Raw genomic sequence first — 25,752 nt, forward strand, 5'->3', positions numbered from 1 at the left:
CCGGCCTCTATTTTAGACTCTGAAGAAAGAACAACTATTTTGGCAGAACCAACAGAAGCCCTACCAGCCAGGGCAGATGAAGCTTGTCATTGCAGTCAAGCATAGGCTGCCATGTTTAGAGGACTAGGAAGCTCGTTCACAGATTCCTTAAGAGCCAGCCACCAACACAAGGAAACCCTGCTACCTGCCCATCCAATTCACACCTTAATTTCCCATCAAAGAGGTGGCTGGGGACACCTGCCAGGAGAATGTTGGGGATGGTGAAACCCAACCCAGGCAAGAACAGTGGAAGCACTGGGTGTGGTGCAAAAACAATGAATACTGTTACGCTGAAAATAAATTTTAAAAATTAAAAGAAAAAAAGAACAGTGGAAGGACTGCCTGGTCCAAGAGAGGAATCTTTTCTTAAAATTCTGAGAGCTCAGGGAACTTCAAATGCCTCTGTTTTATTTTCCTTATGGATGAGATGAATATTTCATGATACACAAAGACCATGAAGAGAATCCATACTCATTAACTGAGAGGGAATTCAAGCTGCAGGGGGCTGGGTGGCTCAGAAGAGCTCCAGAAGGCAGCATCACTCTGGTCCCACAGTAATTAGGCTCTGTTGGTACCCCTTCTCCTCTCTAGCAGTTACTCAAGCCCAGAACAAAGAGAAAAAGAGGCAAGGACACCTACATGGAGAGATTATTTAACTGGACTATAGCTTTTCTGCATGGGGATAGTGCATAGGGTAATGGGAAGTCATACTCTGAAAGCCAGTTATCTGGAGTCCAGAAAGTTGGTAATAGCAGGAAAAGCAGGAAATTTCTTCCAGTTGCCAGGTCAGTTTTCTGAGCAGTGTCCCTCTAACTCTTCACTTGACAGTCTCTCCTTTCCATGCAACAAGAGGCACAAAGAACTCCTGAGCAGGTGTTCCTAAGGGGGGTGTCCTCCCTCCCCAGCCTGGAGAGGGGCCCAAGCAAACTCATACTGGCAAACGCTGACCCCAAGGGTGGGACATGCGGAACAGGAACTGAGCAGGACGGACTGATCATCTGGTCTGAGGCCTTGGGTCGGGTTGGAAACCACACGTTTTCCAAACCAGACTAGTCTGTCAAGGATTTCTGGGCAGTTTTTGAGTGGGAGAAAAGCAACGCTGGCATTTCTGGGACACCGTGATGGATAGAGGAGATAAGATTGTGTATTTAGGATTTGGGTTCTCTCCTCAACTTCAGAACGTGGGATCACTGAAATGCCACTAGAACAGCAGGCCACGCTTTGAGCACTTTGGACTAAGAAAATGTTTTAATCTATAATTTAAATCTGTATGAGTCACAGGGTTGGGAAGATGGTAGTGCTGAAAATGTAAGCTAAGCAAGCCAGATAGGCTTCCCTTTATAACTAAGTTGCCAAGGAACATATAAGCCAAAACTGAACCCCTTTACAGAAATTGGCATGCCTTGGGGAACCCGTGACACCTCGCACTCTTTACCCTTACTGAAACATTGCCCACTAGGCTTAATCTTGTGAATTACTTTCGCTAGGCATGGCATATGCTGAATTAATATTGTTGTTGTTCTTAGAATAGCATTAACCTTGCTTAACAATGGACAGTTTCTCAAATTCTCTGGAGAGATAGCCTCTTCGCCATCAGAACAAAGGCGTAAATTACTTAAAGCAGTGCCACCCATGAGCTCTTGCAGAACCTCTCCCCAGCTTGCTGCAGGGCACTGAGAGTCCCCAACAGTTGTGTCAGGGACAGGCTTTGTGATTCAACCCCCTGCCTTGGTCTCCACCTGGCCCCCTAGCCCTGTAATGCAACCACCTCCTCCTAGAGCCCCACGCCCTTCTCCTGGGAGCTCTGTAGCACCATCATGTGAACAGAGGGACCTGTCAAGCAGATCTTTCCTGCAGCTTCCTCGCTTCTCCCAAAGAGTAGTTCTGGCCTTACACTGAAGCTAGAGATTTCAGTCAAAAACTTAAAATGAGTAGGAGAGTGGAGGTGGAGATGGGCTCTCTCAGACTTCCAGCTGGGTCCCCCCACAACATCTCACATTCTGGACACGAGCTTCCTTCTCTGCTTTTCTCATCAGGGTCTACTCAGTGTCTTTGGCACTCTGCCATTTCATCAGCCCCAAAGAAACTCCCACCTCTTGGTTTTCTGAATAACCTTCTAGCACTGGTTTTTCTGAACCTACTTCTCACTGGTTTGGTGACCTCATTCTCTATGCTGTTAAATTCTCTGATCACAGTCTCTGCATAAAAGGGGAGGTTCACTCTACATCCACAGAGGTTCCCGTGGGGCCCTGGCCCTCACAAGAGGCAGGTCAATCCCGTACATGAGCCTAGAAGCCCTACTGTCACTGATGGACAGGGCAGCAGAAAACCCACAAGCTGTGTTGGCATGCTTGCTACAGCATCAGCTAACCCGGCATCAGAGCGGCCCTGCCTGCCCAGTGACTAAGTCCAGCATTGACACATCGGGACCACATCCTCAGAAGCTTCTCAAGTTTCCACACACATAACTTAGGCCACTTTCCTGGATGGTAATAAACTTCTGCCTGGTTGCAAGGCTGACAAATTCACTAGTAATATCAGGAACTTCCCCTGGACCAGACAAATAATGAAAAAGATACCATCAGTCCCTATCTATCTAGTGCTTTCATTTCTAAAGATACAGAAAACCACACTGGGTAATTGTGTGTTTTTTGAATCCCAGATACCTGGAGGGCGCTTTCCTTTCAGTTTCCTTAAATTCCAAGTAATTACACTGTCACCATCCTTTACGGCAAATTCAGGAAAGTCCACACACTCGGTTCTCTCTGCAAATGCATGAAATCTGAAACAGGAAGAGATTCGCAACTTTAGGCTAGTAGTGCTATTTGTGCATGTCCACTCATTCTCCCAGACTTGTGACCTTACTCTGCTGTGGCGCCAAGCATCTTAGATGTTTCATGGCTTTTCCCTGTACCTGCAGTTCTCCCAAAACAAAAGACAGGAGAAAAGAGAGAACTGTGAATGTTGTTGGGATTTTAACAGATGACTCTTCTCTTAGAGGGAATTAACCCAACCAAATGGTATGTATTGACCCTAGAAAAACAATACCCTCTGCTTTATATTTATCCTTCTGTTCCCAGGGTTCAATCATGTCAACACAGTGTTGACAAGCCAACAGTCTGAGGCCCCAACAATGCCCGTGGCCCTGCAGGTTCAGTGTTGAAAGCTGGTGATAACAGGCACCACTGGCTTGTCTGCCAAATGCTGATGGGCTTCAACTTTAATTCGGCAAATAAGCACTTCCCCAGAAGCTAGGCAAAAGCACTAATGAAAGAATTCTTGTGTGGAACTTTTAGCACCTGACTCCTCAAAATGTGGTCTGAGGAGTTGCAGCAGCACCTGAGAGCTGGTTAGGGATGCCCATTCTGAGGCCCTACCTGGAGGTGCTGAGTCAGAATAAGCACTTTAACAAGATCCCAGAGGGATTCAAGAAGCACTGGTCTGGTCTACAAAATGACGGGCTAAGCACACCCTTGACACCAATTACCTGGGATCCAAAAAGTCAGTGATAGCAGGAAATTTCTTTCTGATTAACAGGAGCTCTCTGGGTAACATTCCTTCCTCTAGTCCCTCAAGAGTTCCACCTCTGCCTCTTCTTCAGCAGGAAGAGAATCCTGAAGCAGGGGCTTGGGATGGACAGTTGGATGCACAGATGGTGGGAGAGGTGTGGGGGCTTTACCTGGATCATGGAAATCCTCAGTCCTATCTGTTTCTAGAGGGTTTCAGGTGCAACTAAAACAATGACAATGGCACTCAACAAGCCAGCCTTGTCCCAACAGCCCTTCATGAGGCCAACGGACCATTAACCTGGCCATCCCTGCCTCCTACGGTGCTTCCACTGGAGCGGACATGGCCAACTTCCCCTGTCCTTTGACTTCCTTACAAAGCAGGCTGAGGTTTGTGCTGCCAGGTCCCACACCCTGGGTACTAAGACCTTTGATCCCCAGGACTTTCTACTCTCTGATCTGTTCTCCAGAGTAGAAAACAGGGTAACTCACTTATGCAGACACCAAAACATGCTTTGCAGGTCAGTGGCTCTATTCAGACATGCACTCGGGCACAGGGGAACCAGGAATCCAGCCTCCCTGCAAGCTGAGATGCTAGGGCATGCTCTTTGGAGTTCCCTAATGACTGCTCTTCAGCTGAGGTTCAACAGCCAAGGGTGTGTGGTGGCCAACCCAGAGACTTGGGGAACTGACAGGCACGGAGTAGGCAGGAACACCACTGGCTGGGGGCTTGGCTCACTTGGGAGGGCAAGAGCAGGAACAGAAAAGCATGTCTATATGTCATCCTCTTCTGCAAAACTCATACTCAATAGTACATGGCCTAAAAGTCAGGAGCTGAACTGCAAGTCTTCCCATGTTAAATTACACCCTAACCTATCACCTGCCCAAAGAAAATGCCCCATGTGAATTAAGCAGAGGACCAACAAGACAGGTGGGCCTGCCAGTAGCCTTTTACTCTCTCTAGTAGCAAAAGTAGGGCAGTGAGCCCTCCTGTATTTGAGGGGATTTAGGAACCCAGAATCAAAGCCAAACATCTAATGTTCAAAGATTTCAAAGTGTTTTAATGGTAACCAGAGCAGTGGTCTTCAGAATCATCAGGGGTCCTGTTAAGAATGAATATTCTTGGCCTTCTCCTAGAGCTCAAAAATTAGGATCTCTAGGGCTATGGCCAAGGTATCTGCATTTTTTTAAAAGATTTTATTTATTTATTTGACAGAGAGAGATCACAAGTAGGCAGAGAGACAAGCAGAGAGAGAGAGAGAGAGAGAGGAGGAAGCAGGCCCCATGCCGAGCAGAGAGCCCGATGTGGGACTTGATCCCAGGACCCTGAGATCATGACCTGAGCTGAAGGTTTAACCCACCGAGCCACCCAGATGCCCCAGGTATCTGCATTTTAATCAAACTCCCTGCGGGGTTTTTCTGCAAAGTGAATGATTAAATGCCTAGTCCCAGGATCCCCTCTATTATGTAGAATCACCTGTAAGGTGAAGCCCTCCACTCTGAATTTTTTTTTTTAAGATTATTTATTTATTTGACAGGCAGAGATCACAAGTAGGCAGAGAGGCAGAGAGAGAGGAGGAAGCAGGCTCCCTGCAGAGCAGAGAGCCTGATGCAGGGCTCAATCTCAGGACCCCGGGATCATGACCCGAGCCGAAGGCAGAGGCTCAACCCACCGAGCCACCCAGGCGCCCCTCCACTCTGAATTATTAACAAGCTCCCCAGGCAAAGGTGATGAGCAAATTTGGGAACACGTGCTCGAGGGCAGGAGTTGTACCCACTTCAGACAGACAGGCTGAGACAAAGGCTCGATCATTCTCCTTATAAATACTTAAGTACCTGATCTCTCTCCACAAGGGACCTAAGCCTATCCACACAGACAAGGTGGTGGGTATGTTTTAAAATGTATATTCAGTTGTTATTCAGCTACAATGAGGGCACCAGATCAGTATAACTGCCACTGAAAATAGAGGTTGCTACTCACAGTTCCTGCTATAGACTAGTATTGTGGTCTCCAACCCCCAAATACATATGTTGAAGACTTAACCCCCGGGCGCCTGGGTGGCTCAGTGGGTTAAGCCGCTGCCTTTGGCTCAGGTCATGATCTCAGAGTCCTGGGATCGAGTCCCGCATCGGGCTCTCTGCTCAGCAGAGAGCCTGCTTCCCTCTCTCTCTCTGCCTGCCTCTCTGCCTACTTGTGATTTCTCTCTGTCAAATAAATAATAATAAAATAAAATCTTTAAAAAAAAAAAAAAAAAAAGACTTAACCCCCAATGTAATTATATTTGACGGTATTTGGAGATAGAGCCTCTAGGAGGCAATTAAGATTAAATGGGGTTATAAGGCTAGGGCCCTGATCCAATGAATTAATTAGTATCTTTTTTTTTTCTTTAAGATTTATTTTAGAAAAAGAGCATTCACACAAGCAGGGATGGTCAAGAGAGGGCAGGAGAGACACTTAAATAGTCAAGCAGAGTCCCCATTGAGCGCAGCTCAACTCCCCATGGAGTTGAGGACCCTGAGATCACAGTTGAGGAGTCTCAGGACCCTGAAATCATGATCTGAGCAGAAATCAGAAGTCAGATGCTTAACCAACTGAGCCAGCCACCCAGGCGCCCCAAGATTAGTATGTTTTTAAGAAGATATACCAAAGAACTTACAGGTGTGCTTGTGCACTCTCTTTCTCCCTCTCTCTCTCCCTCTCTCCCTTCATCATCCTTCTTTCCCTTCCTTCCAAGTGAGAATAAAGTTAGAAGGCAGCCTGGAAGAGCTCTTGCCAGAAACTGAATCAGCCACCACCTTGATCTTGGACTTCCCAGCCTCCAGAAGTGTGAAAAATATATTTCTGTTGTTTAATCCATCCAGTCTGTGTTACCTGTTACGGTGACCCAAACTGACTACTAATATAGCTCTCAAGAGGCAGGGGAACACACCACAGCACAGTACGCCATGCCACACAGGGCAGCACCAGGGCTGGTCAGGAGGCATGAGGGAATAAGGGGAAAACACAGGCAAGAGTCTTTATTGTAATTCCTGCAGAATGGAATGGGTGAGGTTTAGGATGGGTAGCTGAATAATTTCAATGGGTTCTGGATTGTAGAAGCTGCGCCAAGATGTCCAGTACCCGGCCCTGGCATGAACGGTGCAGGGAAATAGAGGTCCTGAGCATGAGTGACTGCTGGCACCAAGGTGCTCTGGATCAGTTAGCTTGCACAGGAACGGTGCACTTCTGGGTGAGCCATCTAAACTCTTTAGAAATTAGCTACCCTTGGAGGGAGCAATCTCTCCAGGGTCAGCAAGGGCCCCTGAAGTCAGACCACCAGAATTACAGAAAATAACAAGGCAAGATTAACACCGGGTAGAGAAGAAAAGGCCTGGAGACTAAAGACCACTGGACGGAGGAGAGCACAGGAACAGAATGGTTAGGAGTATCACTGCTGATCGTGCGCAAGCAGGCAGTTCGCCACTGTCACTCAAGAGCGCATTTTCTGCCTACCTGCTGTGGGTCTTGGCACTCAGATCCTTTAAGAAAGCAATAGTGCCTTCTCCTCTGGCATTGAAAGACACTGGGCAGACAGGACATGGGATCTCCAAAGCCCCCTGAAGAAGGAGCCCCTTGGTTTGCTCAGGAACATCTCCCACCACAAAGTAGTAAATGGATTCAATCTGCAAGATAAGAGAAGCAACAAGTTTATCTCCCTGAAGTGCCCTAGACTTGTACCAGACTCACTGGCAGTACACTTTCTACAAAACTGCCTTTGCTCCTGGGGGGTGGGGGGGCGGACAGCAGGAGTAGCAGCACAGATCCATGTTTGGTGACGATATTCGGGGGCCAATGTCAGGAAGTGAGATATTCAAGGCCTGGTGTCAAGGTCTGTTGGCAGTGGTCACAGTCTTGGGTCTTACTTGGGAAGGACAGGATAGGCTAGTGTGGGAAAGAGCTTCCATTAAGTCCATGGATACATGAGACAGGTCAGGAGTGGCTGTTTTCAACACAAAGCAAGTGTGGGCACAGTTACTGTGGGCAGGAAGCTTACAAATAATTTCCCATTGTGGTGCCAGAATTCTATAATACAAATTCATCTCTCCTCAGTCTGAGGCAGAACAGGGGGAAGGAGGGCTTATTTCCACTTGGCTCACTCTCTGCTCTCATGTCACGGGGAAGCACACGTGGGCAAGATAAGCCTGTCCTGACTTTATGCAGCAGGTCAGGGACCAAGTCCACACACTGGGCCTTGAGTCTCGTCACCACACCAGGCCATGAGGGGGACAGGAGAATGAACAAACCCATGTCAGGAGCCCCACCACACACACACCCCAACCTTCAATGAGGGGTATGGGAGATGCACACCTCACCCAGGTAGGAGACAATCCCATAATGCTCCCTGCTTCAGTTAGAGACACGTTAAAATCCACCCAAGGGGACCCCATGACCAGAGTCCCACTCCAACCTCAACCACGCTGCCCTCCTCTTCCGGAGGATTCTGCCTTCCACGGTACTTGACTTCCTTGCTACTAACAAGTTCTGTGAACTTGGGGAAAAGGAAAGAAGTTGTTTCCTCACTTATAAAAAAGGAGGTAATATAGTGCACCTCGTGACTGAGTTTAAACAAGACAACTTGCACTTATGCATGCATAGTTCTCAGAAAGTTAAAAACCCAGAGAGAGCCAGAATACATGCCATCTACATCCACCCCTTAAAACACCATGACTGTTTCAACAGAAAACTGGGGAAGAATCCCCACAAAATACACTGGGTTTGAAGGGATAAATAGATGTCATGGACTCATGAGCCTTTCTCTGCTCTAATCACAAACCCCTGCTAATGAAGGTACACAGGTACCTCAATTCAACCTCAAACCTGGGACTTAAACCCACCTGATGCAGAGAGAAGAGGACTTATGGTCAGCTCCCCGGCTGGCTGGGCCCCCCTGTCTGCAGCAGCTGGGGCTGACTGTGCCCACCCCACCCCCATGACTCTTTCTCTCAGGCCTTTCAAACCTGATCCCTGATTTTAAAAAGGACCTAATGGGAAGTAAAGACAGAGCAATGTTGTATATTTCTTGCAGCCAGTTGCCAAGAAGCAGAAAAAATATTGAAAGAAGGAAGAAATGTTGATGTCTGTATCCCTTGTTAGGGAACTAATATTCTCTCAGCAAATGCATTCTCTTTCCCTTCTCCCCCCTCACCCACATTACTTTGTGTGAGAGGGGTTCAATGGGCTCCCCTTTGCTGCACTGTTATTAGTGTTCCAGCTGGGTTGGGCCCAAACTTAGCATGGGGATGGGTTCAATCTCACATAAAGATCTAAAGTCACATGTGGCCCAAGAAAGGAAAATAGGCACAGGGAGTATTTTGTAAGATCTGTTAGCTCAATAGAGAGGTGAGTGAGGACAAACATCTCCAGGTGGTCCATCTGCGACTTCTGACACTATGCACCTCTGTTGCACATCATGCCAACTCAGCTTCTCTGCGCTGGCAATGACCCAAGAGTCTGAGATCCTTGTACAGAGATGTTTTTCCCTTGAGACTGCATCAAGCTAAAAATTGCTGTAGCCAGCAGAGTCAGGATTTCCTTTCCTTTGCTCAGGCTCCAGGGTAATTCACTATTCATTAAGTTCATTTCTCAGCTGCTTTATTGCCTATGTTTTCCATTATCTGTGCTACAGACTTCCTGGGACATGCTCTACAGTGAGACCACCTATCCCATCCCCAGTCCCCTCTGGCACACTGTCTCCCTGCCTCTTCTTTCCACTCACAAAATGACACTAACAAAACAGGAGAGAAAGGTAAATATGCCACCTAGCCCCATCCTCCACCAAGTGGCAAAATGCCTTTTAAAATGACATGGCTTTGGGGTCATCTGCTCTTTGGGATGATAAACCAATGTGAACTATTTTTTTCAACACTCACAAGAGTCCTGTGGAAAAGGATTTCTTGTTATCATACCCAGTTTACAGATGAAGAAACAGAGGACTAGACAGGTGAATTGACCTGGTCTTTCAGCTAGGAAATCCAGCTGCCTGACCGCGTGACCTTCTGCCTTTGCTTTCAACCACGTCATTCTGTCGGCTCATCATGGCAAGGCTGGTCACTTCTTAGAAACCGAGGTGAGTGGTGCCAGGGTGGCTCAATCCATTAAGCGTCTGCCTTTGGCTCAGGTCATGATCCCAGAGTCCTGGGATCAAGTCCCACACGGGGCTCCCTAATGGGAGAGCCCCTATGGGGAGTCTACTTCTCCCTCTGCTTTCCCCTTGGCTTGAGTTCTCTCATGCACTCTCTCTCTCTCTCAAATAAATAAAATCTTAAAAAAGAAAAAGAAACGAAAGGAAAGAGATGGATGTGAATCCCAAAACTGTACAAGCAAGATCATGGGATAGGAAGGTGGCCAGAGATAGGCACTCTTTTCACTTTCTTGGCTGTCACACCATCCAAGGCTCCTAGTCCCTGGTATCAATGTCACTGACTAAAACCTGGGTGAAGTGGTATGGTTTCAGGGGAACTGTCCTCAAAGGAATCCTCTCCCCTGACCCAGTACCTCTGAGCAACTCGGGGCAAGGGCCAGTCTTGAGGATCGATCAGCAGCAGCAGCCAGACCAGGAGCAGCTTTCTCACTGATCAGCATTTTTCCCTAAATGCTAATTTGTACTGAATTTGTTAACACAAGATCTAGAAAATACTTGGGGTTCATTCAGCTACTGTACTGGGAGTCAAAAACTCTTGACACTTTACGTAAAGGGGGGTAGAGCGTTTGTTTCCACTTGAAATGCCTTATTCTGTCTGGGCCATTTGCTCTGCAGCTGCCCCCGGCAGCCTGCACTCAGCCCAGCCAAAGGGGCCATGACATCTTCTCAGACACAGGTTTGGGGGAAAAGAAGAACCAGACTGGGAACGGCTGCTTCCGCCCTGACTGTCCTCTGTTGTGGCCTGTCAGAAGTCTTGGGCTGTCAAAACCTCCACTCTGCAAGAATCAAAGTCAAATGAAAGTAAGTCACCCAGAACGGCAGTGAGAGGCCTAGCAAAATTCTGTCTTGTTCTTCATACAACTTTGACTGTTTAAACAATTTTGACCAACTCCAGACCTTGGATCTGACTTCCAGATCTTTCCTGTACCTGTGGTAGCCCTTTCTTTATTCAGCCCATTTTGATTTCTGATCCCCCTACCCCATGGTGGTAACTGCCCTTCTGATGTTAATCCAACTCAGTTCTCCAATTCCTCCTAACACTCTCGACCACCAACAACTTTCTGGCCTGCCAGGTTTCGGGGTTCCTGTCTCCAACCACTATCCCCACAGAAGTCATACAAGGCTTAGCAAATTCACCTGCCTGGTTCCATGCAGACTACCGCCTTTCAATTAAAAAACCCAAATCTGTACCATAGCAAGGGGAATGGGAATTTCTCGAACCCACATCTAGCCCCAATTTCAACAATATCAACAGTACTTCTTTCCCACTCCTTCAATCTTCAACAAACATTTACTGAGCCCTTGCCAGGCACCGCCATTTCTAGGGACACAAAGGTGAAAAGATCTGATGCCTGGCAGAACCACAGCCATGCTTGTGACTGGTACGGTCAGCCCTTCAGTTTACTGTCCAGTGGTGAAGGTTCCTTATGGAATCATAGGGGTCTGGCTCTAATTCACCCATTTACTCCCCCAGTGAAGAAGATACTTTTTTAAAGTAAACAAATGTATCCCTATCAGCCGGACAGAAGAGAGGCAAGAACTACACAGGTACCCTTTGGGCAGGTAGCCTTCTGCTGAAAGCAGAAGGCAAGCCCCCTCAGTTAGCCTTCTTAGGCAGCTAGGAATCAGGCTTTGAATAACCAGCCTTCTCTTTCCAAACAAGCCCTCCCATCCTGGATCAGCAGGCCTTTCCAGGGCCTCCTGGCAAACACCCCTCCTCATTAAGGCCAGGGAAACTACCAACATCCCCAAAATGCACACTGGGACAGAAAATAGTGCAGAGCAGAGAGCCTGGGCTAGACAGCATACCCTGGACTCTGAGGACAAGGCCAGCCCTTTTAAAAACATCAGAAATTGCCTCAGTACCCCACATGCTGCCCTTCCCATGAGCCAGACCCTTTTGCACAGGAGCCAACAGAATACCTCATCCATCAATAGTGTTCTCCTCGCGCTGCCATCAGGTAAACCCCACCTTGCCTGGCTTCCTCTAGATTCAAAGGCTCACCCTCAGTCATCCCTGCATGTTTGGTCTTCTGGCCCGACTATGGGAACAAAGCCCAGTTCTGAAAGAGGCCAAGAGCCTCTGAGGATCCTCCTTTACCCTCACCAAATGCCATCAGTCAGCCCTCACTCTTCATGTGAATCAGATAGAAAAGCCCAACTTCCATGTTAATCTTTGAACACAAAACAACAGCCACTCTCTTCGTTCTTCTCAGGATTCACTCTTGGGAGATGCTAATCCAAAGCAAGTTATCATCAGTGTCAAAAGTCTGGGTATCTAGATTTACTGTTCAAAAGTTTCTTAAGCCTTGTATCTTTTCTGGTTATAGAAAAAACCAGCTACATGAATCAATCTGAAACTCAGTGGGGTGGATATGAGGCACAGAGCAGAGGGGCAACCCATTAGGGGAACCCATTCCTCTGCCTACCCCCTGCACTTCACAAAACATGGGGCATAGCACTTTTATATAGGAGGCAGTTGCAGTTACTAGAAGGTTCCCATAGACCACATCCAGATAAAGCTCTAGGAGGAAGAATTCAGTGGTCTGAGTATGTTTTATATTTGCCATACTCCAGAGTCTTCTCAGGACTTTTTAAGTAGCATTTGATAATCAGTGCCTATTAATCTCTTTCTGGGTTCTTCCTCTTCTGTAGGACTTGCTGGGCTGGGGATGAATCCAAGAAAGGAGAAGCACAAACCAAAGGAAAGTAAATAGAAAAATCAAAGGTCATTGGGAAATCTTCAAGTCATGACAGGTCACCAGAGTCAGCTATGACCAAGGTAGTTAGGTGAACAAAGAAACAGAACACCCGTGTGTGTGTGTGTGTGTGTGTATACGTACGTACATGCAGGCATGCGCACGTGCACACACACACTCACCCAAGAGCCTGTGTAATGTTCCATTTCTTGAATGCTTATTATAGTGTCCAGACAATTGAAATTTTACAGATGTTAAAACAAACTTGAAAGGCCAAAGAACAAAGTAGCTTCTATTTTGTTCTTTAATGGGAACCATTTGTTCCTCTGGCTTCGAAAGGATAAACAATGCATTTCCAATTTTAAACCATCCTCCTCAGTATCAATAAACAGGCCGGTGACCTGTAAGGGCTACCCTTTCAAGGTACCAGCACATGGCCTGCTTGCCCAAGAAAGGACTTAATGTAGCAGAGTAAAGCTCGAAAACTACAGAATCACAGGAGTCCAGAGCAGAAGAAGTAATTAAGTATTCACTCATATCAATCCATAAGTAGTAGTTAAGTATCCGTATCCCAAAGGAAAGCAGATCTATCTCTACCTGGGAAGCCAAGGCTGCCCAAAGGACCCCACCTACCCAGAGCCCTTCCCCACAAGCCTGCCACTCCCTTCAAGTCATATCCTTAGAATCACTCACAAAAACACACACCCTTGTGGCTAACAGGACATAAACCACCACCATTTCAGCACTTCTTCCAGGTAAAGCTTTATGTCCAAAAGGGCCCATCAAAAAGGCACATGTGAGTGCATTAATATTCAAAAACAGATGATGCCTCTATATGGATATACTTCACCTTGGAAAGCACATAACAGATCCATTTGTGAAGAGGAGGAACTGGGAGAGATTCAGAACGTAGATGTGGGGAATCCCTATTTCCTTGACCTCAGGATTCCACAAAGAATCTCCCAACCTCTCTGCCCCATAAGAGATGCATTGATTTAGCTAACTGTCAGGAGAACAAGGACAGAACAAAAATATGAGAGACATAACACAACTGTGTTGAAATCCCTGTCCTGCCTCACTGTTCAGTGGCTGTGAGCTCAGTGGCTCTGTGGGCACTGCCTAAATGGGGGTCGACTCCGTGCCCTAATCACCCAGAGGGAGCCCCGCCAAGCTCAGGGGGCAGGGTTAGGGGGTCTCATTTTGGTTGCTCCAGCTCTGCCATCACCAAAGCTGCCATTTTGATCTCCACCTGGGGCCTATCACCAATTTCTCAATTGGTTCCAAAATTCAGAGGTGAGGAGGACTGAGACTTTCAGGGCCCTTTGATGCCAGTGATGTGGTCTCCATGGGATGCTGCTGAAAGGCACCCAGGTCAGCTGAAAGGCAGTATGGGGGTACTGGGTGTGGAGAGAGAAAGTGGAAGCCACCGATGTGACCAGGATCACAGGGTGCACACTTACCGTTTGGTCGTTCCCAGCTTCCAGCAGAGTGTCGAGGCAGCTAGCCTGGCTCACGGCCAGCTCAAAAGGCACTTTCTCAACCCAACTGATGGCAGCAGCTATGGACTGCTCTGTCACAGGAACAGCATTTTCCTGCCATTTCACAGGCCGCTGGGAAACCCTGAAAGGAATCACACAGGATGTCACAGGGGCAGTGGGCAACCTAGCTGTCAGCCCTCAGTCTCGGAGGTGCGAGCAGCAAGCCACTTACCATCACCAGAGCTGAATGAAAGAAAACACAGTTTCTGGCCCTCTGAAAGTTACCAATACATCTGGCAAGCATTTAAGAGTGGTCTCCAAAGCACCCTTACCTTCCATGAGCTGTACTGACTGGGAAAGACAATGCGTACAGGAAAATTAAACAATCTCAAACGCGTAAACATTAACGGCCACCAATAAAATTACTGAGGAAATGATTTTCATGAACAGGCAGGTTTATATACAACTATCTTCCATTAAGAGAAAATTTATAAGGATTCACAGCATTAAGATTTGTAAATCAGCACCAATTTTATTACTCTAAAATTTTATTTCTAATTCTATTAAGACACTGTTTTCATCATTCCGAATTCCCATCAGTTACCCCTTCCAGATCAAAAATAGTATTGAGTTCAGCAAAACTTTAGTTTTTAAATCCTGGGAATGTTTGATCAAACTATGTAGTTGGGACTTAGAAAGCTGTGATGGAATCCCCCCAAGAAAGAAGAGTTATTTGAATCTATTTATCTCTGTGTTTGTAGTTGAACAAATTATATAAGTAACATATGCATACATAATTTTAAGAATTATATGGATCATGGACTATTGAACCAGCCCGAGCTGTCCCTCATAAACCGCCCTGAGACAGAGGCTGCCTCACACCTATGTCACCTCTATGTGGCCCCTCTGGGTAGAAATCTGGCTGAGTGGCCTAAATGCTACAGCATAGATTTCCAAGAAAGCTAACGCATTGCAGACTTAAGACTTGATTCCTTCAGTAATAGATCTGCAACAGAAATAGAAATCTGGGCTAGAACACAATTAGGCAACATCCCCAAAGATGTCATCTGTTTAGCTGAAAATATTTTCTTCAAAAGAAAAACTCAAGTAGGCAGATGTCCCCTTCATCCAGATTTTTCCTGTCAGGAAGGTACAGCCACTGTTCCATGTGAGAAGTTGGCCTTAGAGCCTAAATTCTCTTGAATCCAAGAATCCATAGTAACTGACTGTGAAGACTCTGAAATATGGAAATTCTACAAAGCTGGCCACCTGCTGTTCTATTAAGGGGATCAATTTACAGGGGAGTCACAAGAAAAACAGAGATATCTGTGACAAGGCTGAATTCATTATTCAGGCTAAAATCTAAAAAGACCACAGAGATTTCTGTGGTCTTAAGTATACATCCAGTGTAATTCCTATTCTCATATTTTTATCTTGCCATGCACTGAAGAAAAGTATGTTTCTAAATCTCTTCCAATTTGAAAACTAAGCAAAGCAGATACAAGTTTTCACTGTGGATCCTCTGCTGGAATTATATATTCTAGGAAATGACAAGATAATACCTCCTCCCTCCCCAAAGATATGTTACTTCACTTCAAATATATGAAAACTGGGCGCCTGGGTGGCTCAGTGGGTTAAGCCGCTGCCTACGGCTCAGGTCATGATCTCAGGGTCCTGGGATCAAGTCCCGCATCAGGCTCTCTGCTCAGCAGGGAGCCTGCTTCCTCCTCTCTCTCTCTCTCTCTGCCTGTCTCTCTACTTGTGATCTCTCTCTGTCAAATAAATAAATAAAATCTTAAAAAAAAATATTCAAATATATGAAAACTCCTTACGAAGTTTCACTGACATATCCCCATCCAGTGGGAACTCACCGTATGATATTAAACTTGGCTATGTGAGCCACCTGCTCCTGGAGGACCATTGTTAAAGCATCTTGGCACAGATTAAGCTCCTCCTCCAGCATGCCGCCCAAATCCAGCACTATGGTAATGCACTGTTCCAAGATGACGCCAAAAATCTGCCGGCTTCTGCTGGTGAGCCAGTCCATCCGCTGCTTGTAACTCTCCACAGCTTGTGTTAAATGTTCCACAAACTGATAGATCAGTTCTGATTTAGCTGTCAACTTAATGAAAATCAATGCAGAAAAAAAGAAAAGAAAAAAGAAACAGAACAAAAACACACCAACATATGTCATCTGAACTATCATGCAGCCAGGAACAACAGGGCCCACTGATTCATGGCCTCTGCCATCAAGAACTGAGCATGTTGTAGATGATCCTCTAAACCCCACATAATCCATGAGGAATTGTTCCAATCTTTCAACTAAGAAACCCTTTGGATGATTCCCCACAGAAGAAATGATGATGATGTGATCTATTCAAAATAGAGTAATCTTAAAGAAAAAAAAAAGGTGTTTCTAAATAACATTTTATCTTTATAATTATAGAATTATCTTCACCAGCAAATGTCCAGGGAACATTTTAGGGAATTAGGTAGAAGAAAAGAACTTCCAAGGAATTAGGCAGAAGAAAAGAGAGATCAGCAAAGGCAGATGGGGGAAAAAATAAAGTCTCACTAAAGTTTTCCTAAGGACAACATGCCAAAAATATTTCTGAAAATGCTTCTAGACATGCCAGCACATCTGCCTGGCTTCCTCTAAGGGATGCCACCCCCGTGACTCACCCTCCTGCTCCCAACCTGTGCCCTGTATCCTCTTGTCTCCCAGGCCAAGCTCCCCCAACCTGGATCACTTCAGCACTCACAGCTGCTACCAATACCACCAGAGGCTGTCACTGAAAGGTGACAGAGGCTTGCAGGCAGTTTCTCATACACAAACAAACCATCAGTCACACAGATCTAGCACAACTGTGCAGGCTTAGGGAGGCAGGAGATATAGAAAAGGAGTAAGAAAAAAAATGTGCCCTCTTTTGTGAAGAATCGAAGTTTGGAAGATCTGGTACTTATCTCTTACTTTAACAACCCTCAGAATAACCCCCTAAATACCTGAACTGTTAAGGAAAATGTGTTTTCTGAACACACCACATAACTCCACATTTTCATGCCTTGGTTCGGGCCATTCCCTCCGCCTTAAACTGCTTTCCTTCTCTATCCCCTGCCTCTCTTCAGCTTATTCCTCAAGCTCCGGCACCCCCTCCTGTTGCTTGTCATGGCTGCTAAAGGCAAAATTCCTAAATCTCTTGCTGGTATCCACAGCACTTATTAAACTTTCTACAACAGTACAGAAACAAGTGTGGGACCATGTCACAGGAGCTGTGGAGGTCGACAGATGGCAAAGATGGATGTTTTCAATAGTTCTGTACTGATTTCCATGTAGTTCAGGTAAAAAATATATACAGCACACCAAACTCAAGATTCTATGGATATTATTGCTTAGAACCGGGCTAAGTTCAAAAAGTAATTCAAACTTTTTTTTTTAAAGATTTGAATTTTTAAGTCATTTCTACACCCAACGTAGGGCTTGAACTTAGAATCCTAAGATGACGAATCACATGTTCTACCAACTGACCCAACCAGGTACCCCTGAACTTTTTAAACATTAAGAAATAACAGAGGCACCTTGGTGGCTCAGTCATTAAATGTCGGCTTTCAGCTCAGGTCATGATCCCAGGGTCTTGGAATTGAGCCCCGCATCAGGCTCCCAGCTCAGTGGGAAGCCTGCTTCTCCCTCTCTCACTCCCCCTGCTTGTGTTCCCTCTCTTGCTGTGTGTCTCTGTCAAATAAATAAATAAAACCTTAAAAAAAAAAAAAAAAGAGAAGAATTAGTAAAAGTCCAGGAGGTACACAGACATGCACTGACATGAAGAAATATCCATAAAGTGACGTGATGGGACAAGCGTCTCTGTGAGCTCCTGTGGTGGGCCAGGGTGTGCACAAGGCCAGACATGTTACGGGGGTACGTAAGTCACATGCTGCATTGCTGGAATGAAGGACTCCAGAAATAGGAGCCTTTTGCTCTGTTCACGACTACCTGCAAAAGTGGCCCTCTATTCCCAGTGCATTTGTCAGGTCAGCAGCTACCCTTGCCTGTCTGCTAACCTCAGTCATACTACTTTTTCTTCTTTATTTTCAAGGCAAAACAAAGTACTTATATGCAAAGGTTTTTACTTTCTGGTCAACAGCTTCATGCACTCATCTAAGAGGTCAAGTGCTTCCCTTCCCAGGTCCTAAGCTGTAACTTTCAGCACTCTCACACTGTCACAAGAAAGCCTCCAGCCCTGCTAAGGCCTTGCTCCACTGCATCGATAGGAAGCAGTGTGTGCCTCCTCACATAGGCCACTCCCAGACCTAGAAGCATGTCATAAGGCCTGTCCATCAAGAGAACTGTGACTTACGTTGTATACTCTGCCATCTTCGGGTCTGTAGAACTGTGGAAACAGGCCATCAGCATATCGGGAAGCCACAGGTCTCCCCAGAGAAGTTACATAATCTGCATTTTTATAAAGAAAAGTAGTCAAAAAAAAAAAAAAAAAACCCTAAGAACGACTCAGAAAAAAAAAGAAAAAGTAGTCAAAACGATGCATCATCAACATTTATTTTTATTTCAAAATTTTCTTCTCTGATACCATTTGAATTATATCTCCAGTGACAGCAAAAATCCATGATACTTGGTATTCTGTCCTAAATAATGAAGTGTTTCTAGGCGTTATGATATAAGTTAACTATTTTTGACATGCATAATTCTTTAATGCATGAATGCATGGGGAGGAAAAACAAGGTTTGTTTCTTAGTCTCCTGGTTCTTTTGTCCACGATGATTAAGGCAAAGGTCAAAAAGGCAATACACAGTCTAAGCCTTAACAAATTAATAATTACATTAAATGTAAATGGCCTGAGTACAAGAATAAAAAGATAGTGATTGGCTTTCTCTGACTTATTTCACTTAACATTATACTCTCTAGTTCCATCATTGCAAATGGCAAGATTTCATTCTTTTTTATGGCTGAATGTCATGTGATTTCACTCATATGAAGAATTTAAAAAACAAACGAGTGGAAAAAAATGGGGGGAAGAAAAGACTCTTAACCATAGAGAACAAACTGGTGATTATCAGAGGGTAGGTGGGTAGGGGGATGAGTGAAATAGGTGATGGGGATTAAGGAGTGAACTTGTCATGATGAACACCAGGTGATGTAAGGAATTGTCAAATCACTATATTATACACCTAACACTAATACAACTCTCTACTGGAATTAAAATAAAAACTCAATAAATAAATTTAGAAAGAGAGAAAAAACTAGTGATTTGCAAAGAGGATTTAAAATAATGACCCATGGCACCTGGGTGGCTCAGGTGGTTGAGCGACTGCCTTTGGCTCAGATCATGATCCTAGAGTCCCAGGATCGAGTCCCACATCAGGCTCCCTGCCCAGCAGGGAGTCTGCTTCTCCCTCTCACCCTCCTCCCTCTCATGCTCTCTCTCTCTCAAATAAATAAATATAATCTTTAAAAATAAATAAATAAATAATGACCCAACAATAGGGTATCTTCAAGAAACTTGCCTCAAACATTAAGACATATATAAGCTAGGGCGCCTGGGTGGCTCAGTGGGTTAAGCCGCTGCCTTTGGCTCAGGTCATGATCTCAGAGTCCTGGGATCGAGTCCCGCATCGGGCTCTCTGCTCAGCGGAGAGCCTGCTTCCCTCTCTCTCTGCCTGCCTCTCCATCTACTTGTGATTTCTCTCTGTCAAATAAATAAATAAAATATTTAAAAAAAAAAAAAGACATATATAAGCTAAAAGCATAAGAATGAAAAAGATGTCATTTAAGTATGAAATAAAATGAAAGCAGATTGACTATATTAATATCAGAAAAGTAAACTAAAGAGCAAAGAATATTACTAGGGACAGAGCAGAACATTATATAAATTCAAGTGTCAACCCACCAGGAAGACACAGCAATCCTAAAAGTGTATCATCAAACAAAAGACTGCAAATATCTTAAGCAAAAACTGATGGGACTGAAAGGTAAAAAGACAAGCTTACAATTATAATTGGAGATTTCAATACGGCTCTCTCAACAGCTGACAGAATGGCTAGACAAAAAATCAGCAAGGATACTCAACACCATCAACAAACAAGATTTAATTGACATTTATAGGAAAATATACACAACAACAGAAGAATATGCATTCTTTTACAAGCACAGAATATATACCAAGACCAATCATATCCATGGCTATTAAAAAAAATTTTTTTTTAAACTAAAACCAAACAGAGTATGTTCTCTCCACAACAGAAACAAACTACAAATCAGTAACAAAAAGATAACAAGAAAATGTCTAAATTCTTGGAAACTAAATAACATGCTTCTGAAAAAATCCATGGGTCAAAGAGGAAGTACCACAGAAATTTTAAAAAATACTTTAAACTGAAAGAAAAAGATAATACAGCCTATAAAAAATGTGAAGAACACTGCCAGGAGGGAAATTTCTAGCACTAAATGCTTATATAAGAAGAAATGAAAAGTCTCAAATCAATAATCTAAGTTCCCATATAAAATAAGTAAAAAAATAGCAAAACAAATCCAAAGCAGAAGGAAATATATGATAAACACCAAAGCAGAAATCAGGAAAGTTAAACACAGAAAAGCAATAAAGAAAATCAATTAAATAAAAAGTTGGTATGTTAATAAGATTAATAAAATTGACAAAAGAAAAGGAGAGAAGACATGAGTTATTGGTATCAGGAATGAAACAGGAAAAAAAAAAAAAAAAAAAAAAAGACCTCTCAGACATCAGAAGAATAATGGAATACTATAATGAACTCCACACACATATAGTAGACAACTTAGATGAAATGAACAAATCCCACAAAAAAACACAAACTACCACAACTTTCTTAATATGAAATGCAGCATACCTAATAAGGAAATGAATTTATAATTAAAAACTTCTCAAACAGAAATCCCCAGGCATAGAGAAGTTCTCTGGAGAACTCTACTGAACATATAAGAAATAATTAAAATTCTACATAGCATTTTCCAGAAAACAGAAGACAAGGGAACATTTCCCAACTTGTTCTATGAAGCCAATATTACCCTGATACCAAAACCAGACTAAGGCAGTACTAAAATAAGAGAAAACTAATATCCTACATGATTACATATGTAAAAATGATTAGCTATATTGGCTCAATATCCAAAAACCAATCAGTATAATCAATCAAATTAAAAGGCTAGGGAAGAAAAAAAATCACATGATACTTTCAATTGACACAGAAAGATTCAATACCAATTCATGGTAAAAATTCTCAGTACATTAGGAATATGAGAGACCTTCCTCAACTTGATTTTTTTAATTCTATAAAAAACTTACAGCTAATATTATAGTTAGTGGTAAGAGACTGAAACTTTCCCCAAAGATCTGATATGGGGTAAAGATGTCTACTCTCACTACAGTTGTTCAACATAGTACTGAAAGTTCTAGCTAGCACATGTAATCGAAAATTACAATAGCTGATAAATCAGAGATGTAAATCGATGGAAAATATTTAATATTTATGGATGGAAGGCTCAACATAGTAAATATGTCAATTCTACTTAAATTGATATACAGGTTTAATGCAATTTCAATCAAAATCCCAGCAATATTTTTGTAGACACAGTCATGTTTATTCTAAAATTTATATAAAAAGGTGAAGAAACTATACCTAAAACAATTTTTTTAAATATGTATTTTATTTATTTATTATTTATTTGACAGAGAGAGATCACAAGTAGGCAGAGGCAGGCAGAGAGAGAGAGGAGGAGGAAGCAGGCTCCCTGTGGAGCAGAGACCCCCCCAATGCGGACTTGATCCCAAGGCCCTGAGATCATGACCTGAGCCGAAGGCAGAGGCCTAACCCACTGAGCCACTCAGGAGCCCCATACCTAAAACAATTTTGAAAAAGACTGAAGTAGAGTAATCAGTCTGCCTATTTCAAGACATTACACAGTTACAGTAATCTAGACTATATGGTATTAGTAGAAACAGACACACAGAGAAACAAAACAAAATAGAAAACCCAGAAATAGCCCCATACAACTACAACCACCTAATTTTTAACAAAGATGCAAAAGCAATTCAAAACAACAAGGACAGTCTTTGATTTTATTATTTCATTTTTTTATTTTCATACAGCTGACATACAACGTTACATTTGTTTCAGGTACACAACATAGTGACTCAACTTCAAGAAACAATATATGCTCCCTGTAAGTGTAGCTATGTCACTATAAAACGCTACTTCAATATCATTGGCTATATTCCCTTTGCTATGCTTTTTATTCCTCTGACTTATTCATTCCATAACTGGAATCCTATGTCCTCCACTCCACCCCAACTCTGGGAACCAACATAGGTCCCCTGCATAGGTCTGACTCTGCTTTTCGTTTGCTTTCTCATTTGTTTTTTAGATTCCACATGAATAAAATCGCATAGTATTTATCCTTCTCAGTCTGATTTATCTTACTTATCATAATACCCTCTAAGTCTATCCTTATTGTTGCAAATGGTAAGATCTCATCCTTTTTATGGAGCCATAATAATCCATTGTTATGTATATACCACATCTTCCTTATCCATTAGTCTAACTATGGATATTTAGTTTGCTTCTATATCTTGGCTATTATAAATAATGTTGTAATAAACTTAGGCATGAAAATCTTTTCAAATTGGTGTTTTCCTTTTCTTTGAGTAAATACCCCATAGTGGAATTACTGGATCATATGGTATTTCTATTTTAATTTTTTGAGGAACCTCTACACTGTTTTCCACAGTGGCTGCACCAGTTTACATTCCCACCACCAGTGTAAAAGGATTCCTTTTTCTGTACATCTTCACCAATACTTGCTATTTCTTGTGTTTTTTATTTTTAGCCATCCTGACAAGTATGAGGTGATTGTAAGGGCCTGGTTGGCCAGAGGGAGTCATTTTGTGTTTATGTAGTGAACTTAGATTGACCCCGCCCCCCCAGAGGAACTTACTTGCAAAGCCTAGATACAAGGGCTGGTCAGGCCAGATGAAGACATCTAATCAGTAGGGTAAATTGAAATTCAATTGGCCACCTGTGTGTTACCTAGCAGTTTTTTCCTGTGTGTGGCAGACCTAGCATGACTGTGCAGTTTTCTCTATGTATTGCAATCTCATTGGCCACCTGTGTATAGCCCCGCTAAACTACCTCTATAAAAGTCTGTGAGGCTGGGAGGGGTCGCCTCTATGCAAGAGACGGCCCTGACAGGTCAGTTTGATTCTCGATGCTTGGGTCAAAATAAAGCTTTGCTTGACCTTTGCTTTGTATCAGTCTCGCTCCTTTGATTACAGACCCTAACAGTGATACCTCATTTAGTTTTGATTTGCATTTCCCTGATGATAAGTGATGTTAAGCAACTTTTCCTGGGTCTGTTAGCTATCTGGATGTCTTCTTTGGAAAAATGTCTATTCAAGTCCTCTTCCCATTTTTAAACTAGGTTGTTTGGGGTTTTTTTGTATTGAATTGCATAAGCTCTTTATATACTTCAGATATTATGCCCTTATCAGGTATATTATTTGCAAATACCTTCTCACATTAACTGAATGTCTTTTTGTTGATGGTTTCCTTCACTGTGCAAAAACCTTTTGATTTTGATTTTAAATAAAGGTCCTGGAGCAAGTGGATATCCACAGTCCAAAAATGAAACTAATACAGAAATAACTCAAACTGATCATGGGCTAAATATGTAAAACTATAAAACTTTCAGTAAAAATATAGACGATAGTCTTTGAGAATTAGTAAGCTCTATATTAAGAAAAATATTGATAAATCAATAAAGTCACCAAAATTTAAAACTTTTGCTCTGAGAAACTCTCTTTAGAGAATGAAAAGATAAGCTACAGACTAGAAAAATATACCTGCAAGCCACATGTGTGACAAAGGACTGATATCTAGAATATATAATGAGCTCTCAAAACTGAACACTGAAAAAAATTAATTAGAAAATGATCAGAATTCAAAGAAATGAAACAAATAATTCTAAAATGTATATGGAACCAGAAAAGACCTCGAATAGCCAAAGGGATATTGAAAAAGAAAGCCAAAGTTGGTGGCATCACAATTCCGGACTTCAAGCTCTATTACAAAGCTATCATCATCAAGACAGTATGGTACTGGCACAAAAACAGACTCATAGATCAATGGAACAGAATAGACAGCCCAGAAATAGACCCTCAAATCTATGGTCAACTCATCTTCGACAAAGCAGGAAAGAATGTCCAATGGAAAAAAGACAGCCTCTTCAATAAATGGTGCTGGGAAAATTGGACAGCCACATGCCGAAAAATGAAATTGGACCATTTCCTTACACCACACACAAAAATAGACTCAAAATGGATGAAGGACCTCAATGTGCGAAAGGAATCCATCAAAATCCTTGAGGAAAACATGGGCAGCAACCTCTTCAACCTCAGCCGCAGCAACATCTTCCTAGGAACATCGCCAAAGGCAAGGAAAACAAGGGCAAAAATGAACTATTGGGATTTCATCAAGATCAAAAGCTTTTGCACAGCAAAGGAAACAGTTAACAAAACCAAAAGACAACTGACAGAATAGAAGAAGATATTTGCAAACGACATATCAGATAAAGGACCAGTGTCCAAAATCTATAAAGAACTTAGCAAACTCAACACCCAAAGAACAAATAATCCAATCAAGAAATGGGCAGAGAACATGAACAGACATTTCTACAAAGACGACATCCAGATGGCCAGCAGACACATGAAAAAGTGCTCCATATCACTCAGCATCAGGGAAATACAAATCAAAACCACAATGAGATATCACCTCACACCAGTCAGAATTACAAATCAAAACCACAATGAGATATCACCTCACACCAGTCAGAATGGCTAAAATCAACAAGTCAGGAAATGACAGATGCTGGCGAGGATGCGGAGAAAGGGGAACCCTCCTACACTGTTGGTGGGAATGCAAGCTGGTGCAGCCACTCTGGAAAACAGCATGGAGGTTTCTCAAAATGTTGAAAATAGAACTGCCCTATGACCCAGCAATTGCACTATTGGCTATTTACCCTAAAGATACAAACGTAGTGATCCAAAGGGGCACGTGCACCCGAATGTTTATAGCAGCAATGTCCACAATAGCCAAACTAGGGAAAGAACCTAGATGTCCATCAACAGATGAATGGATCAAGAAGATGTGGTATATATACACAATGGAATACTATGCAGCCATCAAAAGAAATGAAATCTTGCCATTTGCGACAACATGGATGGAACTAGAGCGTATCATGCTTAGTGAAATAAGTCAAGCAGAGAAAGACAACTATCATATGATCTCCCTGATATGAGGAAGTGGTGATGCAACATGGGGGCTTAAGTGGGTAGGAGAAGAATCAATGAAACAAGATGGGATTGGGAGGGAGACAAACCATAAGTGACTCTTAATCTCACAAAACAAACTGAGGGTTGCTGGGGGGGAGGGGTGTTGGGAGAAAGGGGGTGGGGTTATGGACATTGGGGAGGGTATGTGCTTTGATGAGTGCTGTGAAGTTTGTAAACCTGGCGATTCACAGACCTGTACCCCTGGGGATAAAAATATATGTTTATAAAAAATAAAAAATTATTAAAAAAAGAAAATTGTCATTGTGTAATTTTACCGGGGAATGTAAATAGTATTGAATAACGTATTGTCAGTTGTAGGAAAAAAAAAAAAAAAAAAAGAAAATGATCAGAAGACATGAAGAAATATTCATTTTGCCAAAGATAATATAGAGCAAATAAGCACATGAAAAGATGTTCAACAAAACTAAACATTAGGGAAACACAGACAAAACCACAACAAACTATCACTACACAAC

At 43.2% G+C, this 25,752-nt stretch overlaps 1 protein-coding gene across 1 annotated transcript in view; it reads right to left on the reverse strand.

Moving 5' to 3' along the window:
- Positions 1–25,752, reverse strand: part of VWA3B (von Willebrand factor A domain containing 3B) — a 234,686-nt gene that overhangs the window by 199,232 nt on the left and 9,702 nt on the right. Inside the window, exons 3-7 of the mRNA XM_082746748.1 lie at positions 18,257–18,351; positions 15,776–16,026; positions 13,887–14,046; positions 7,039–7,208; positions 2,706–2,821 (exon numbers count right to left, since the gene is read on the reverse strand). Of these exons, the coding sequence (XP_082602874.1) occupies positions 2,706–2,821; positions 7,039–7,208; positions 13,887–14,046; positions 15,776–16,026; positions 18,257–18,351 (792 nt within the window). The remainder of the gene's footprint in view (positions 1–2,705; positions 2,822–7,038; positions 7,209–13,886; positions 14,047–15,775; positions 16,027–18,256; positions 18,352–25,752) is intronic.

Source organism: Mustela nivalis, assembly GCF_964662115.1.
Source record: "Mustela nivalis genome assembly, chromosome: 8".
NCBI classification, from domain to species: domain Eukaryota; kingdom Metazoa; phylum Chordata; class Mammalia; order Carnivora; family Mustelidae; genus Mustela; species Mustela nivalis.